Below are 14,650 nucleotides of genomic sequence, written 5' to 3'. Positions count from 1 at the left end.
TTATTATGCAGATCAATTAAACATCTGAAGTGGCCGGTTTTTTTCCATAATAATACCGACAAATATGATCGAAAAAAAGGAAAAAAAAGAATAATGAATCATAAAGTAACCAATAATTTACCAAACACAGTAAATAATTAAACGCATGATATCAACAAAAATATCATACAGAAACAAGAACACAAAAAAAATTAAAAGAGGTTTAAAATTGTATTCAGAATGCCAAACTTGTAAATGAAAATATTTTTTGAATTCAAACAACAGAACGAGACCTATTTCCAGTCTCAATCATAATGATATGCAATACAACAAACAAAATCTGCTTATAATGGATGAAGAGTTGGTTACGAGTTTACACTGAAAAGTTAAAAAGTTAGCTATTACTTACAAACTATCAACATGAATAATATTTATTAATTGTCCATAAAATAGAAATTATTTAAACACAAACAAACAAATATAATCAAATAAAAAGGTTGCGTATTTCAATAAAAATATGAATAGTTTCCAAAAATAAACAAAAATTTTTATAAAAAGTAAGTATGCATTTTGCTTTCCTATAAATCTACATCTATTCCAACTTATCAATTTTATGTTATGGTACGCATTATATACGTAAGTGTTTTGTAATTGATATGAATTGTAGCTACATTTATTACATTATGTTAATAAAGCTGATGTGTTTGTTTTAAAATAAAATGTATAGAATAAATAGTATATGTATGTAATAAGCAAGAAAATGCAAAATTTTAGTAATTACTGATTAAACAACGACCACATTAATTGAACTTAAATTGCTCGAGGGAAGTTTCAGCTAACAAACAATTACTTTCAACTGTACATGGTCCATCTGAAAAAAAAATGGTAATATTAAATTACATTAGATTAAATTATTAATAGATTCTCTTTGTATTATTCTTTTTATTGTTTGTAATCGTGTGTATATATTCGTGTTTATAACCTATGCTATAGATATATATTCGGACTATACTCGGTTTGTTCAATAAGTTGTTGGCTCGTGACTTTCTGGTGGGCTCTGTCGTTGTGTTTCGAGCATGTTCTGGATTATTCTCTGAATTTTTCTTGTATTGTTTTAAATATTAAGTTTGTACATTGTTTCTTTCCTGAAGTTTCATTTTTGTACCAATTTAGTCATTTATTATTACCATAATAATATTTATGTAACTATAGGGTAACGTAGACTTGTATATTCCAATTATTATGCAATAAAATATATGATACTAATAATATTATAAATAAATTACTTGAATAGTAATATTAATAAAATAACAATATTTTATTTTATTTAAAAATTGTTCTTTACATACCTAAAGGAAACCAAGTAGAGCTAGAAAGTCCACTATCTGATCTTGCAGAAACAATAGCTTCTCTAATAGCAAAGGGTATTACCACAGAAAGGCAAAGAGGAGGCTCCCCAATAGCTGCAAGGAAGTAAATAAAATAAATACAGTTGTCAAAAATCTAATTCAATTGGTATTGAAAGCATATATCCATTACATGTAATAAATGTATATTCTTATACATAATATTCACTAATACGAAAATTTACTTCATCTATATTTGTTTTTAAACTGCTAGTGGGAGTAACACAGAGATAATCACTTAATTAAACTATGAGGGTCGTATATTTCATAATAACAAGTACAGTAATACCTTTAGCACCCAAAAAAAGATCGGCGCCCATTGATTTTTTTCTAAAATACACTCTAAAATCTTGAGGTATGTCTCTTGCCTGAGGTACATAATAATTCCACGTTCGATCAGAAAGAACCTCTCCTGTATTGGAAAACATTATATTTTCGCTTGTCCAATATCCTAGACCCATCACAAATGCTCCTTCTATCTGTAAATTTGTATCTAGTTACTAGAAAAATACAGCCGTAGGACTGCTGGAAATAATATTCCTAATAATTTAAAAATAAATATGTTCACTCAAACGTCAACTTACTAAGTCATATATTTAAGAATAATTAATTTATTAGCACCATTTAACAATACTTACTTGTCCCATATCTACTTCAGGATTTACACTCCGACCAGCGTCTTGTATTATATCCACCCTTAATATTTCTAATTCTCCAGTTAATACATCCACTTCTACCTCAGCACATGCTACACCATAAATATTATAATCTACAGTATCAAGAAAACTTATAAATCCATGAGTTTGCAAGTCAATGTTAGATTGAAAAGCTTTTACTATTAATTCTTCCCAAGTTGGATTATTCATCGTTTTTTTTATGGGATCTAATCTCTGTAAAAGTTGCTCACAACACCTTTGTACACCAAGACCAACATTCAGAGATGTAAAACTGCCACCCGATATAAAACAATTCGGTGCTATTATTGTATTATTGCCTTTAATCTGAATTTTGCTAACAGGTATATTCAGAAGATATGCACATATTTGAACAGCTTTTGTATTTACTCCTTGACCCATCTCTACACCGGCATGAGTTATAGCAACAGTTCCATCGCCATGATAAACTGACAGATTTACATCTAACTGCTGTCCTCCAGCCGGTGTCCATTTTGATAATGAAACTCGTATACCACGTTTTTTCCACCTGTTCTCCACATTGTATTTAGAAACTGATATCTTTCTTTCAGCATAATTTGAATTAGACTTTAATGTTTCAACCATTTCTCTAATTGCGCTGTGTTCGTCATCTAAATTGGCCAGGCGTAAGTCTATTGGATCCAGAGATTGTTCGTAGGAAATATGTTCCATTATACATTCTGCCATTGAAATAGCTTCAAAAGTACCTAAAAATATTGTTATAATTTAACATTCCGTTTAATAAGAATCCACTAAAAAATAATAAAATTTTAAATAAATACCTGGAGATCTACAAAACGTATTTTTGGCTAAATCAGTGATGACATCATAACCCTTAAAATTCCATCTTGTTTTCTTATAACAATTATTGTAAACTCCAATACTAAGCATCGATAGTTGTTCGTTAATGGTATATCCATTACCTTCGTACAGATTATAGTTTAAATATTGAATTATTCCTGAAGCATTAATCCCAGCCTGAAATAAAAAGAAATTGATTAATGTTACATTGACTTTAATACAATACTATAGTAATTACCTTCTGGATAATAATTTTCTTAAAATACCTACTTCATAGTCACTTGTTGCATTATATCTTTTTCCAACCGCCCTCATATTAGTTGTTAATGATTGAATGAATCGACAAGGCCTATTCATTTTTTGAGTTACTAGGCTACAAGCAACTGCTAATTGGGTAGTACGAGATATTTTATAGCCGTAAGCTCCTCCAAGTCGCCGCACATAAACATCTATTCTGGAAATAAAATTAGTGTACTAGTATAAAAATGTTTGCATTGACATTGAAAATTGCTTAAGCATAAATTATTATACGATTAAATTAATTATTGTTGCATACCTATTTTGTTCTATATTCAATGCTCGCGAAATCATTAACTGTATACCATCGGTCCACTGCGTTGCTGCATGTACTTCTAATCCTTCCTCTGTTGGACGGGTTAAACATACTAAGGTCTCCATAGGCATGTGATATTGTTCATGAAAAGTATTTTCTCCTTTTATTACCTTCACTACATCATTGCCCTTATCTGTAGAATTATTCGCTGTGTACTCTTTCCGTCTATTAGGATCATTCTTAGCGTCCTTGATATTAATTACTGGTTTTGTTACATTGTTGTACTTTACTGTAATCATTTTTGCAGCTCTATCAGCTATATCTCGTGTTTCAGCAACAACGATGCCAAAAGGCTGATTGAAATACCTCACTACATTGTCACATAATACTTCTTCGTTTGTTGAATACAATACAGCATCAGATGGAGTAAATGAATTTAAACCAGGTATATCTTTTGCTGTGTAGAATGCCAAAACGCCTGGTTGTTCCTAAGATCAATAAAATTAATATTACTGTTTTTCTAAATTCGACTTTTAACCTTCTTTTATGAATACTATTTTGCATTTGTCTACGAAATAAGTAAATGAAAATATTTTATGATATATATATCTAGAATAACAATCGTAATGGTAGACGGTAGAGAATATAAGTATGACTTCGAAATTTGACCATTTCATAAAATATTTATGTGCCTAGTTGTTCATACCCTTAACTCATATACCGAACACTATATTATTTTCGAAAGTGATTATCTATGACTTTGTCACTTGTCACATATTATAAAAGTATTTGAAATATCTATATATCGTAATACCAGAGCTGTACTCGGATCGATGCTTTCTATATTCCCCGCAGCAACGGTACATAGTGCGAATGCGGCATATACCTCTCTGGGAAAGCAAGGTAAATCTTCTGTATAAGGAGCCTCACCTGAACACTGAATCTATAATAAAACAACAAAACATTGAAACATTATATGCTATACGTATTCAGAAAAATTGATAAATAAATAAATTACATATATATTATCACATAATATATACACGTTCAAGTTTTGTTTTTAATAAATTTATATAGTCTTTGAGATTGTTCGAATATCAATAATATGTACTTAGAAATTTCTTAGCCACGGTGATAAGGATTTAAAATATCAATAAAATGCTAAGAAACAATGTTTATTATTACAAATATTAATTATGAGTTACACGTATTAAAGTAGGTAATATGTTACCGTGGCTTCAACTTTTTCTAACGGTTGATTCAATGGCCACAGAGCCGGATTTGTATCAAATATTTGTCGAGAGTCAGAAACTGGTCTTGTTTCATGTATCTTTATTGCTCCAGAGACATAACGAGAACCCAGTATTTCGGGAGGACATATGGCCAATAATCCCTGTAAAGAAAATATACTTAATTTTAATAAAATATATTTAAAAAATACAGTAGACTATAGCTACTAAGATCAAAAGAAAAGACAGTAATTAAATAAGATATGCTTATATATTATCAGTAAATAAAAAGTACAATTATACTTCCATACAAAATGTACGTATGGAATACTTACTGTACATTTAACATACACACGTATGTGTATATTACGCATATCTTTCCATACAAAATTTACTGTATCTTCATAAGGTTAACACTTTAAATTTGGCACATCCATACTAATATTATATACCGAATAACTGTATGTTACCATTTGGGAATACTATATTACACCGACAAAAAATGTATCTCTTATCTCTAAAATAGTGGTGGATAACAGCAAATAAATTACATATTACTTTTATATTAATAAGATTAAGTTCTTACTTTATAAAACAGGCCTAGAGCCAGTTTCTTTCTATATGCCACAGACCATTCTGACAATAGACCCGTTTCTGTCACCACCATCTCTTTCTCTAGGGTCTTCACTGCTCTTAAGAGTATATCATTTGTAAACGGCATTTTCCCAAACAAATACCTCTCAGTTAAGTATCCTCTACTAAATTCTGATGATAATCCACCAAACACCAATCTAGTTTGCACTAATTTATTGTCTTTTATTCTTAACCTGTATAAAAATCCAGCATTCACTACAGCATGGGCATTCTGTGCCCGAGGCATTACCTGGAATATTTTAATTATATTATATAGCTTACTATAATTTATATACTAGTCATCATAACATATTAAAGTTCTTATATCAAGTGAAATAATTTAGTTGCTTAAAAAAATGCAAAAATACAACTCCAGTACAAAAATCTTTCAATAGCAATAAGTAGTTGACATGCAGTAACTATCGCTTGCTTGTAAAAATATAAAGTGAAGTTCTTAATATAAATCAAATTATACTAAACACAAAATAAAAAATTATAGCAATAGCAATGGGCGTAGTGTCTCTCAAACTACCTGCTTACAAAGACGTTTAACTACTTTTCAAATGACAACTGACATGATTTCCGGTTAATAGCGAGCGCCGCCGTAATGGCGGTCAAATAACAAACGCTTTTAAGTAAGTAACAGGTAAAGATACAAGTAATAATATTATTATATACAATAGTCTATCTTTTATAATAATATTTTAATAGTCGTCATCTTTACTTTATACAAAAAAATAATTATGCATAGTCATATACATATATATGTACCTATATACAAATTATATCAATTTACCTTGAACGTTACAATTTTAGTATCCTCAGCTAAGGGCGGTAGTAAAGCATTTAATATTATTTTGGACCTCATGTTTAATTTCAGGAACTGCGACATTGAAACTCTTTGCTGTAAGCCTCGTTGATTAACTAAAATATAATGTTATGTTAATTTTAATTATATTTATGTTATGCAAATTCCATTTAATATAACTATAATTACTAAATTGCATGTGGTAAATACATATTTTACAGTTAAATTTTCGCCGAGTTTCCAAATCAATTTTTAGTATCAAACTATTTCTCACCTATTTTATGACATTTACCTACGTAAATGTCAATTAAATGCGCAAAGGTAATATAATTCTGTAAGTACCTATAAATTTATGAAAGTATTTGCAATCGATATTAACTAAGATTCTACATATGGTCCGAGGCTGGTATATAAAAATTGACAAACGTAATACTAACCTATAGTTAACTGTGCCCCAACAGTTTCTAATAAAAGAAAAACATCTGACGGAAATTCATTATATTGATGTTTTATCATTAGATTACCTCCCATTGATCCCAGCTGAAAATGAAAATATTACACATTTTAATGCAAATACATGTATTGCATTGATGTAATAAGGATTTTGAAGAGGTTACCACTTCTTTTTATCGTCGAGATATCAAAAAGCAGTTAATTGAAGCATTGTAAATTAATCAGAGTAAAGAAAAAACTCAAAATACCTCATAACCCTATATCTGTTTTGACTTGGTAATACTATGCTACTTTTTCTATAAAATGAGATCTACCCACACTAATATGAAGATTATAGGTTATAATCATTTGAAAATATATTGCATATTCATAGTAATGTTATAAAGAGAGAAAGAGAGAGTGGAATTTATTATGAGGAAAGTAAAACACCACTGCACCGATTCGAGAAATCCTTTCACTACTTGAAAGATATGTATCCTTTCACTATTTCAAAGTGACATACGTTACGGTAAGATATCCAAAAGTAAAATACACATGAACGCCTAGCTCTAGATGCTAATATTTCTTTACATGAGTGTTATATTATTTTAAATTTTGCATTTGCTCAATAAATATAATGGAGTAAAATGTCTAAAAATATACTTACATTTCTTACAGCGATATGCGCAACCAACTGGAGATGATCATAAAATTTCTTTAGATATTCAAAATATACTTCATTAGACATAGTTTTAAAGATATCTATAAGTTCTGTTAAAGTATTACCGGCTCCAATTACCAAGTTTTGGTCTAAGAAACACCCCTTGATTTCCGTCACATCACTTATGTCAATGAGAATTCGAGGATATTCATCTATGGGGTACGCTCCTGGCAATGGCATTACATACTATTATTACGAAACCTAATAATTTATCACCACAGATATAATGCGGATAAAAAAACTACAAAAAAAATAGACTATATTACTTTTAGGACATTATTATGCTATGTTATTAGCAATATCAAGGTTTACAAGTCATGTTTATAAATAAATACGTAATTTAATTAAAAATATTGAAATTATTGCAACATAAAATATTGTAACGTACATATATGCTTTAATTTGTAAAATAAATACCTTTCGCTGTATTTCCTGAAACTAACATATAAGAGTCGTCTCCTGTAAAAGCTAAAATTTCAAATACGTTTCTTATTGTCGATACCTTAAACCAATATTTGCCGTCTTTCAAAAGTATTTTTATTGAAGTTGGTGCATCGACATCAGATTTAGAAACAATGCACCAATCTTCTTCTTGACAATCGTGTTTATCACAGTTTTTGCCAGTTTTACTACAAACATGCAAATCTTCTATATCAAGTATCTTGTCAAATTGTGGAGCATCTTTAGCAAATTTCTTAAAAGCTTCTAGTATAGGCCTGTATCCAGTACATCTGCATATGTTACTTCCAAATGATTTCTCTATATCAAGCATAGTTAGATCATTTTTGTTGTTAATAAGACTGAAAATAATTTTAATGTTATTTGTTAAATTTTGTGATAATTTAAGATTCTCAGTTGAACGATAAACCTATTGTAATGCATGTATACAGCTATAATTCAGCAGCAGATCGTAATTAACAATAACTAATGAAGTCAATGAATTCCCAAGCGAAGCTTCTACCGCCGGATACCTCGAAGACAGAGAATAACGGATGCAATCAAAACATTATTATTCAGTCACTTTGTGTGAAATATCTAAGTATATACAGTATTCATGTGGCCTTTCAAATATTATTGTCTCTGTTAACCGCCATACTAAAAAATGACACTCGACTTGCTAATGCAATTCGTGACACAGGCGTATCGTTTTATTTATAGGTACTTTATCTTTTATTGCACACAAAAAAGCAATTTAAAAATATATTAATAGAAAAGATGTCATGTTTAACTTTGTGAAAATTTTCTTCTTGTAAACTCGGAGTGGATTATAGATTAAGGATTTTTATTTCAAAATTCACAATAAATTTATAATTTCACTAAAAACGTTATATGCTTGAACTGTGTCCACTAACTTAGGCGCTATTGTAGTGGTTGCGAGTATTTCATATTTGAAGCATTTTATTATTGAAATCGAAAGAAAAATAGGTACATAATAATATGGACACGACGTCCTTACACTAGGATGAACGTACTTAGTTAGTAGTATATAAAGACTGATTGTATATTATAATAATCAATCCTTATGTACTAGGAGAACTAACTTGTTTGAAAGCTCTGAACTGCTGTACTGCATATTGCTCATTTTTTATAAAATAATCACCTTAATAACTGAAAACTAAATTGAGTCAAGAATTGAAAACAAAATTAAAAGGAAAAAATGAATCCTCTGTAAACTTGCATCTTTAAATTGCAACTGTAGGTAAGTTTAAGGTCAATGTACGAACTTCTCCATATTGCTGGTGGTTACACAGAGTAAATACATCTCCAAAATCGTGTTCCTCACCTGTACATTGCCATGACCCAACCCGGTGAACAATAACCGCATTGAGTGCCATTGTGTTCAACTAATGCTTTCTGGACAGGATGATATCCGGAAAGTCGGTTGCCAACTTTTTCTACGGTCGTAATTTCCCATCCTTCACAAGAAGTGATTGACACCAAACACTGTGAATATGACAACTACTTAATTCCATCGTAATATTCAAGATAACCATATGTACCTAGTATTGATATAACAAAAAATCATTGTCTCAAATTTTAATATAGAAATTAAATTTAATCATAAATCAGTTAATGCGAAGGAAATGGCAAATACAAACATACATTACATGATAAACTGGTAACGGTTACCTGCTGACATTAACAGTGTTTAAAAATATAAGTACCTATATTACTTTGTAATGTCTGACTGCAGTCTTATGCTTCACTACCTCGTAATTTTACTGCCACGTTCAATATTCAAACTGGAACGGAACTTGTAATTTTATTGGCGTATGAAACCTCATGATTTCACGTGATTATATTAAGAGATAGAACCAAGTTTATTTTCTTATACTCATATAACATAACCGGAAGTTAAACAAAACTATTCTAATTCTTAAGTAGTGAATTCTAGTTTCGCTTATTAACACTTGATTCAATGAAATTTATACAACAATTTTTGAAGCCTATTTATAATGATATCATAGGCAGTCTTCATATAAAGTCGTTAGCGTGCATCAGACAGAGATCTATCTCTACTATTTCAGTGGCAAGCAGCTTGCTTTATTATATAGATGGTGAAATAGAAGATATGGTTCAGTTGGAACGTGAAATGTGGCAGTAACATTATAGGATAGGCAGGCATAACATCTTAGATTGGAATGGCAAAACATGAGATTTACTTACTTCACTACTTACTCACTTATCATTTGCTATTCCATAAAAAATCTTTATATGGAATATATGTATAAAGTATATATACTTTTTATTATATATCTTACCGAATTGACTGATATTGGTTGAGCACCAGCAGTTTTAACAACGCTCACGATACAAGAGCCGCAGCCACCTTCGCGGCACATGTACTTCGTACCACGTAGCTCCAGAAAATCTCGCAGGTAGTCCACCAAGGTTAACTGTGAACTTACCTCGCAACCCACTAAAAAAACAAAAAAGTAAAGATTTTAGCAATCTTTACTTTTACATTATTTATAATTGTCATCAAAGATAATGAAGCATTAGATTGAATATACCCTAGCGACTCATCGTAAAGTATATTTCCGGGTTGAAGTCGAAATCTGTATAAGATATGTGTGTTTATTTTACCTCGGCTTCATCATTATTAATCATACCTTGGAATGGCAAAACCATAACATTGAACATTTGAGATCAGCGTAATATATTTTCCACTTTTATACGTCTCTATTTACTTACAATCTAGCACTCATTTCTGTCTAGCCATATTCTCTTTCACACAATATATCCATCCGTATTTACCCTTCTTTTACCCATATACCCATCTACATCAATATTAAATAATTTCATTGAAACATCTTGTTCAACTGTGCACTTTAAATATCCATACGAAGACAAAAGATTGATACTTAGATTTCTTATTACTAGCTCTTCTTAGTTTGAAGTTCAAATTTAAATATTATTCAAGCCATTTAAGATACTGGTTCAAATTCTACTTCATTCACACATGATATTTTAAGCATTAAATATTTTGCGTTCAAAGAACTGTAACTTGTTTCGACTGACGATGAAGCAGGCTAAATACCTACCTATGTGTTGTTATTAATTATTTAAACTTCTAATGACTGGGTAGGTATATGTGCGCTGGCGCATTAAGCATGCAACCATGCGTGGGCAGTCAAGTATTAGCAGGCAAGCAGGTTCTATATTATTATATCTTCATAAAATGTATTTTAACGAGAGATCAATTGAAGCCTGTTAAAATCTACTTTAATTACTAACTAACTCATATCTATCACTATTAACTCGACTGTACTTTTCCAAGAAAATAACATAGTAAATATAGTTCATAATTTTCAAATGTACCTATATCTATCAATAACACAGTTCAGGAAAGATATAAAGACATAAGTAAGATTACAAAAAAATAAATAGTAAGCCATCCCGCCTGCTAACCCATATCAGGTAGTCTGAAGCATTGTCAGTAGTCGCCTGATAGAGAATGAAGATACTGGACGTGCGCACGTTGAATTCAACGTGGCGGAGAGGCGAAGCTAGCCCCATCTCATAAATTAATTTCGTTTAATATGGTATTTCCATCACTGGAATACTTATGCATTCAGAGTTATAAACAGTCGCACGAAATTTTTGGTGTCACCTAATTATCGAACAATTGAATCAAGATTTGTGAAGAGAAGAGAGAAATTATAGTAGTAAACCACTATAACCACGAAACTCTCGTATTAAGGAGAGATAGAATAAAATGTTGTTATTCTTATAAAATGTTGCTAAAATGTTTATTATTTTGTAAACATAGTAATCATTACGCCTACTATCATAAATATAAACAGACAAAAACTACACAATAAAAAGAATTAACATGTAGACTGTAGCAATAATAATAAACTGACTATTGCGCAGTTTGAAAGAAAATTCAAATATTATTGAAATTACAAAAGGTGTTCTTGTCGGTACAATCATCGATATAATTAGTAATAAGCAAATATTTATTTAATTAAACTGGGACGTGACATATTCATAAATCTATTTTATTCTACAAATAAAATATGTAACATCACAGGACAAATTTACCCAGTGTCATCTAATCCCAAGATATTTTATAAATAAAACATAAGATACATAGAAAAATGCTAGAACAATCCAAACATCATCATCTGCACATCCTTATCCCATTTATTTGTGGTCGACGTAAAATGATTTTCTCTACCATTCATCCCTGTTCTCAGTCATCGCGTTATTTACTTCCTTTCTTACCATATCATCTTTCACACAGTCAATCCAAACAATCACACACATAAATACAAATATTTTTACTGTGCTAGGAATGGAAACCGCGACTATCGGAAGTAAGGCAGTGTGCTAAACCGCTAAACCCGGTGGTGTATATTTTTGGGACCCGGTGGTCCCAGAAATATACAACATTAATATGAACATTTATATAGTTCCATTAAATAATAATTTCGCTTGTGCTCATAGTTAATGCTAAACAAATGCTTATAGCTAAAACACTAGTAAACAATGAAAGAATAAGAAAATTATGGCAAACAGATCCCTTAGCCCATAACGATAGTTAGGTCACATAGTCTATATGGGCATATATGATAGATCTCTCAATCAGAACAATTATAAGCTAAATGTCTTGACTTATTTAAGTCCACGACGATTATCAGAGGAACTTAGAAAATAGAGGTTGAACTGAAAAAGTACATTTATTTATAAATAAAAAATAAATAAATATACTATTAGTCTATTGTTAGCAATTGGAATAATATTATCACAGATAACATTAATAATAGTAGTAAAAATTTCTCATAGACATGCCTCATACTTTTCTTTAAAATTTGTTCATACGTTTACGATTTAGTAACTAACTGAAAGCTGTCTGAAAGAAATTGCGTATGCAATATGAACTTCCTTTGTACCTTATTACTCTAATTTATGTTCTTTGTAATTTTTTTCTGGTGCTGTAAGAGTTAATAAATAAATAAACAAACGTCTACATAACAAAACATCTTTAAAATCATTCATTTTTATAATTTTGAAGTTAAATATTTATCGTCCTTCATTTAATAAATATACTAGTTGCTTACCTATGTAGTACCTACTATTTACGAGTGCATTCAGTACATATGGTTACAATTGTACGTAAATTGTAAACGAATGATGTAATGTTTACATACATATATACATTATAAAGTATACATTATACATTATAAAGTAAAGTCACCGCTGCTGTCTGCTCGCTTATATCTTTTAAATTATGCAACGGATTTTAATGCAGTTTTCAGTAATAAAGAGAATGATTCAAGACAAAGGTTTATATGTATAATACATGCGTGTTAATATAAACACATGCGTGTTAATATAATACATGCGTGTTAATATAAAGCATCAAAATTCAAAGTTTCGTAATACATCCTTGCGAAGTAGAACGGTTGGCTAGTAATATAATAAATTAAAAAATAATATTTTTAGTTTAGTTACTTTTATAAAAATATTAATGTTTTAAATGATTTCAAATATATTTCTATATTTTTCTTAGAAAATATGTAAAACGCTTATAATGTTTTTAATCAGATGGATATAATAAACGTGATCTGGAAAAGATAGCCGGTGTCTACACTCTGGAAGACGCTGAAGAATAAAGTCGAGGCAATGAAAATTCCTAAAGGAATTTCTACAATCCTCCAACCTTGGAGGATTGTAGAAAATCTGAACTGTTTGAATTAAAAATGTGTAATTTTTTTTATTTCAAAGATAACATAATACTCGTCAAAAACTTGGACCAATATAATACTATGTGGCATGTAAATTAATATAAACAAATATACCATATATTTGTAATCATTAATATTTGTATCATGCGAACTAGAACTACCATAATCAGAAGCTAGGGCAGTGCGTCAAAATACTTAATTAATTATATAGTAATAAAAAAAATAGTTGTCTAACACCAATATTGGATATTTAATATTATTAATATTTAGCATCAAACCAAAGAATATTAGTCCACTATTTGTAATTGTTGTTTATTTATTTTATAATAACTGTACAATTAATACAAAGGCTGAAAGGATGAAAATGAATTCAGGTCATATAAGTCATCAAGTCAAGTGACCTAAATTCATCCTCTAACTTTTATCTTAATTTCGACTTCGTTTATATTCGAATACGATTCGCCAGAAATTCATATTAATTTATTTTTATATTAGCAGTCTTAAGTCTTATTCTATGATATGTAGTTATTATTTATTAAATTAATACGTATATAAATTTATTATTATTATTAAAATTAGTAATATAGTCTCACCCGAACAATTAACTCCGTTTACTTTGAAATTAACTCTGTCCATGTCTGTACGGACAGACGAGTTTCAAAAGACTAACATTGTAAGTATTTACACAGGTTGTAATAGTAAAAAAAAGGTATAACATTGTCTGTTCATATTAGACGGGTTCCGTTACTAACATCAATTTATAATCGCACATCAGGCTTTATCAACTATACGTGCTACATTTTTATAACTACAGTTATCAGTACAGACTGAATAATTATTCTTTATTTTTTTTACTTTTTAGATACCTAATAATAATGTCTATCCATTTGTGCCTAAATCTTGATCTAGTCATGTGTTTTTACTTAACCGAATTCATACATGACAATAGTGCCCATATATTATATAATTATATTATTATATACCTAAATAATATTATAATTATATAACTGCTTACTTTGTATGTAATTCGACGAATGTTTATTCTTAACCTATTTCATAGATAACAGTTGTGACAACATATTGTAAATAGGTACCTTATATTATAGGTACGTTACATCAAAGATATCATAACATTACACAGTTATATGTAATTCGAATTTCAATATGTTATTTTGAATGTGACTTAATTCTAATTTGCA

At 29.7% G+C, this 14,650-nt stretch overlaps 2 protein-coding genes across 2 annotated transcripts in view; one reads left to right on the top strand and one right to left on the bottom strand.

Annotated features, from left to right (window-relative positions):
• Window positions 1-1,217, top strand: part of LOC131840928 (putative uncharacterized protein DDB_G0293878) — a 37,670-nt gene extending 36,453 nt beyond the window's left edge. The window contains exon 4 of the mRNA XM_059189142.1: window positions 12-1,217. Coding sequence (XP_059045125.1) covers window positions 12-141 — 130 coding nt within the window. The 3' untranslated portion in view covers window positions 142-1,217. The remainder of the gene's footprint in view (window positions 1-11) is intronic.
• Window positions 777-14,100, bottom strand: LOC131840908 (uncharacterized). Its single transcript, XM_059189123.1, has 17 exons — window positions 14,045-14,100; window positions 10,020-10,177; window positions 9,041-9,201; window positions 7,675-8,057; window positions 7,204-7,424; window positions 6,542-6,644; window positions 6,093-6,220; window positions 5,250-5,546; window positions 4,666-4,827; window positions 4,249-4,377; window positions 3,438-3,922; window positions 3,152-3,335; window positions 2,863-3,058; window positions 2,024-2,787; window positions 1,675-1,864; window positions 1,329-1,442; window positions 777-850 (listed from the first exon to the last, which is right to left on the bottom strand). Exons 1-17 carry the CDS (start codon window positions 14,085-14,087, stop codon window positions 780-782), a joined length of 3,789 nt encoding a protein of 1,262 aa, XP_059045106.1. The 5' UTR covers window positions 14,088-14,100; the 3' UTR covers window positions 777-779.
• Between the last annotated feature and the right edge of the window lie 550 nt (window positions 14,101-14,650).

The sequence above is a fragment of the Achroia grisella genome, unplaced genomic scaffold (genome assembly GCF_030625045.1).
Source record: "Achroia grisella isolate CSIRO2021 unplaced genomic scaffold, CSIRO_AGI_Agris_v1 utg152, whole genome shotgun sequence".
NCBI classification, from domain to species: domain Eukaryota; kingdom Metazoa; phylum Arthropoda; class Insecta; order Lepidoptera; family Pyralidae; genus Achroia; species Achroia grisella.
Note: the sequence above shows the minus strand (reverse complement) of the source record. Positions and strands in the feature narration are given on the sequence as shown.

What these genes read in the sequence shown, in the direction of transcription:
- LOC131840908 (XM_059189123.1), bottom strand. Translation starts at nt 14,087, where the DNA reads ATGGACAGAGTTAATTTCAAAGTAAACGGAGTTAATTGTTCGG. An exon ending in CGCATATCGCTGTAAGAAAT is followed by an intron (nt 6,645 to 7,203) that starts GTAAGTATATTT and finishes TTTCATTTTCAG; the next exon opens with CTGGGATCAATGGGAGGTAA. An exon ending in ATGCAACAAGTGACTATGAA is followed by an intron (nt 3,059 to 3,151) that starts GTAGGTATTTTA and finishes TTTTTATTTCAG; the next exon opens with GCTGGGATTAATGCTTCAGG.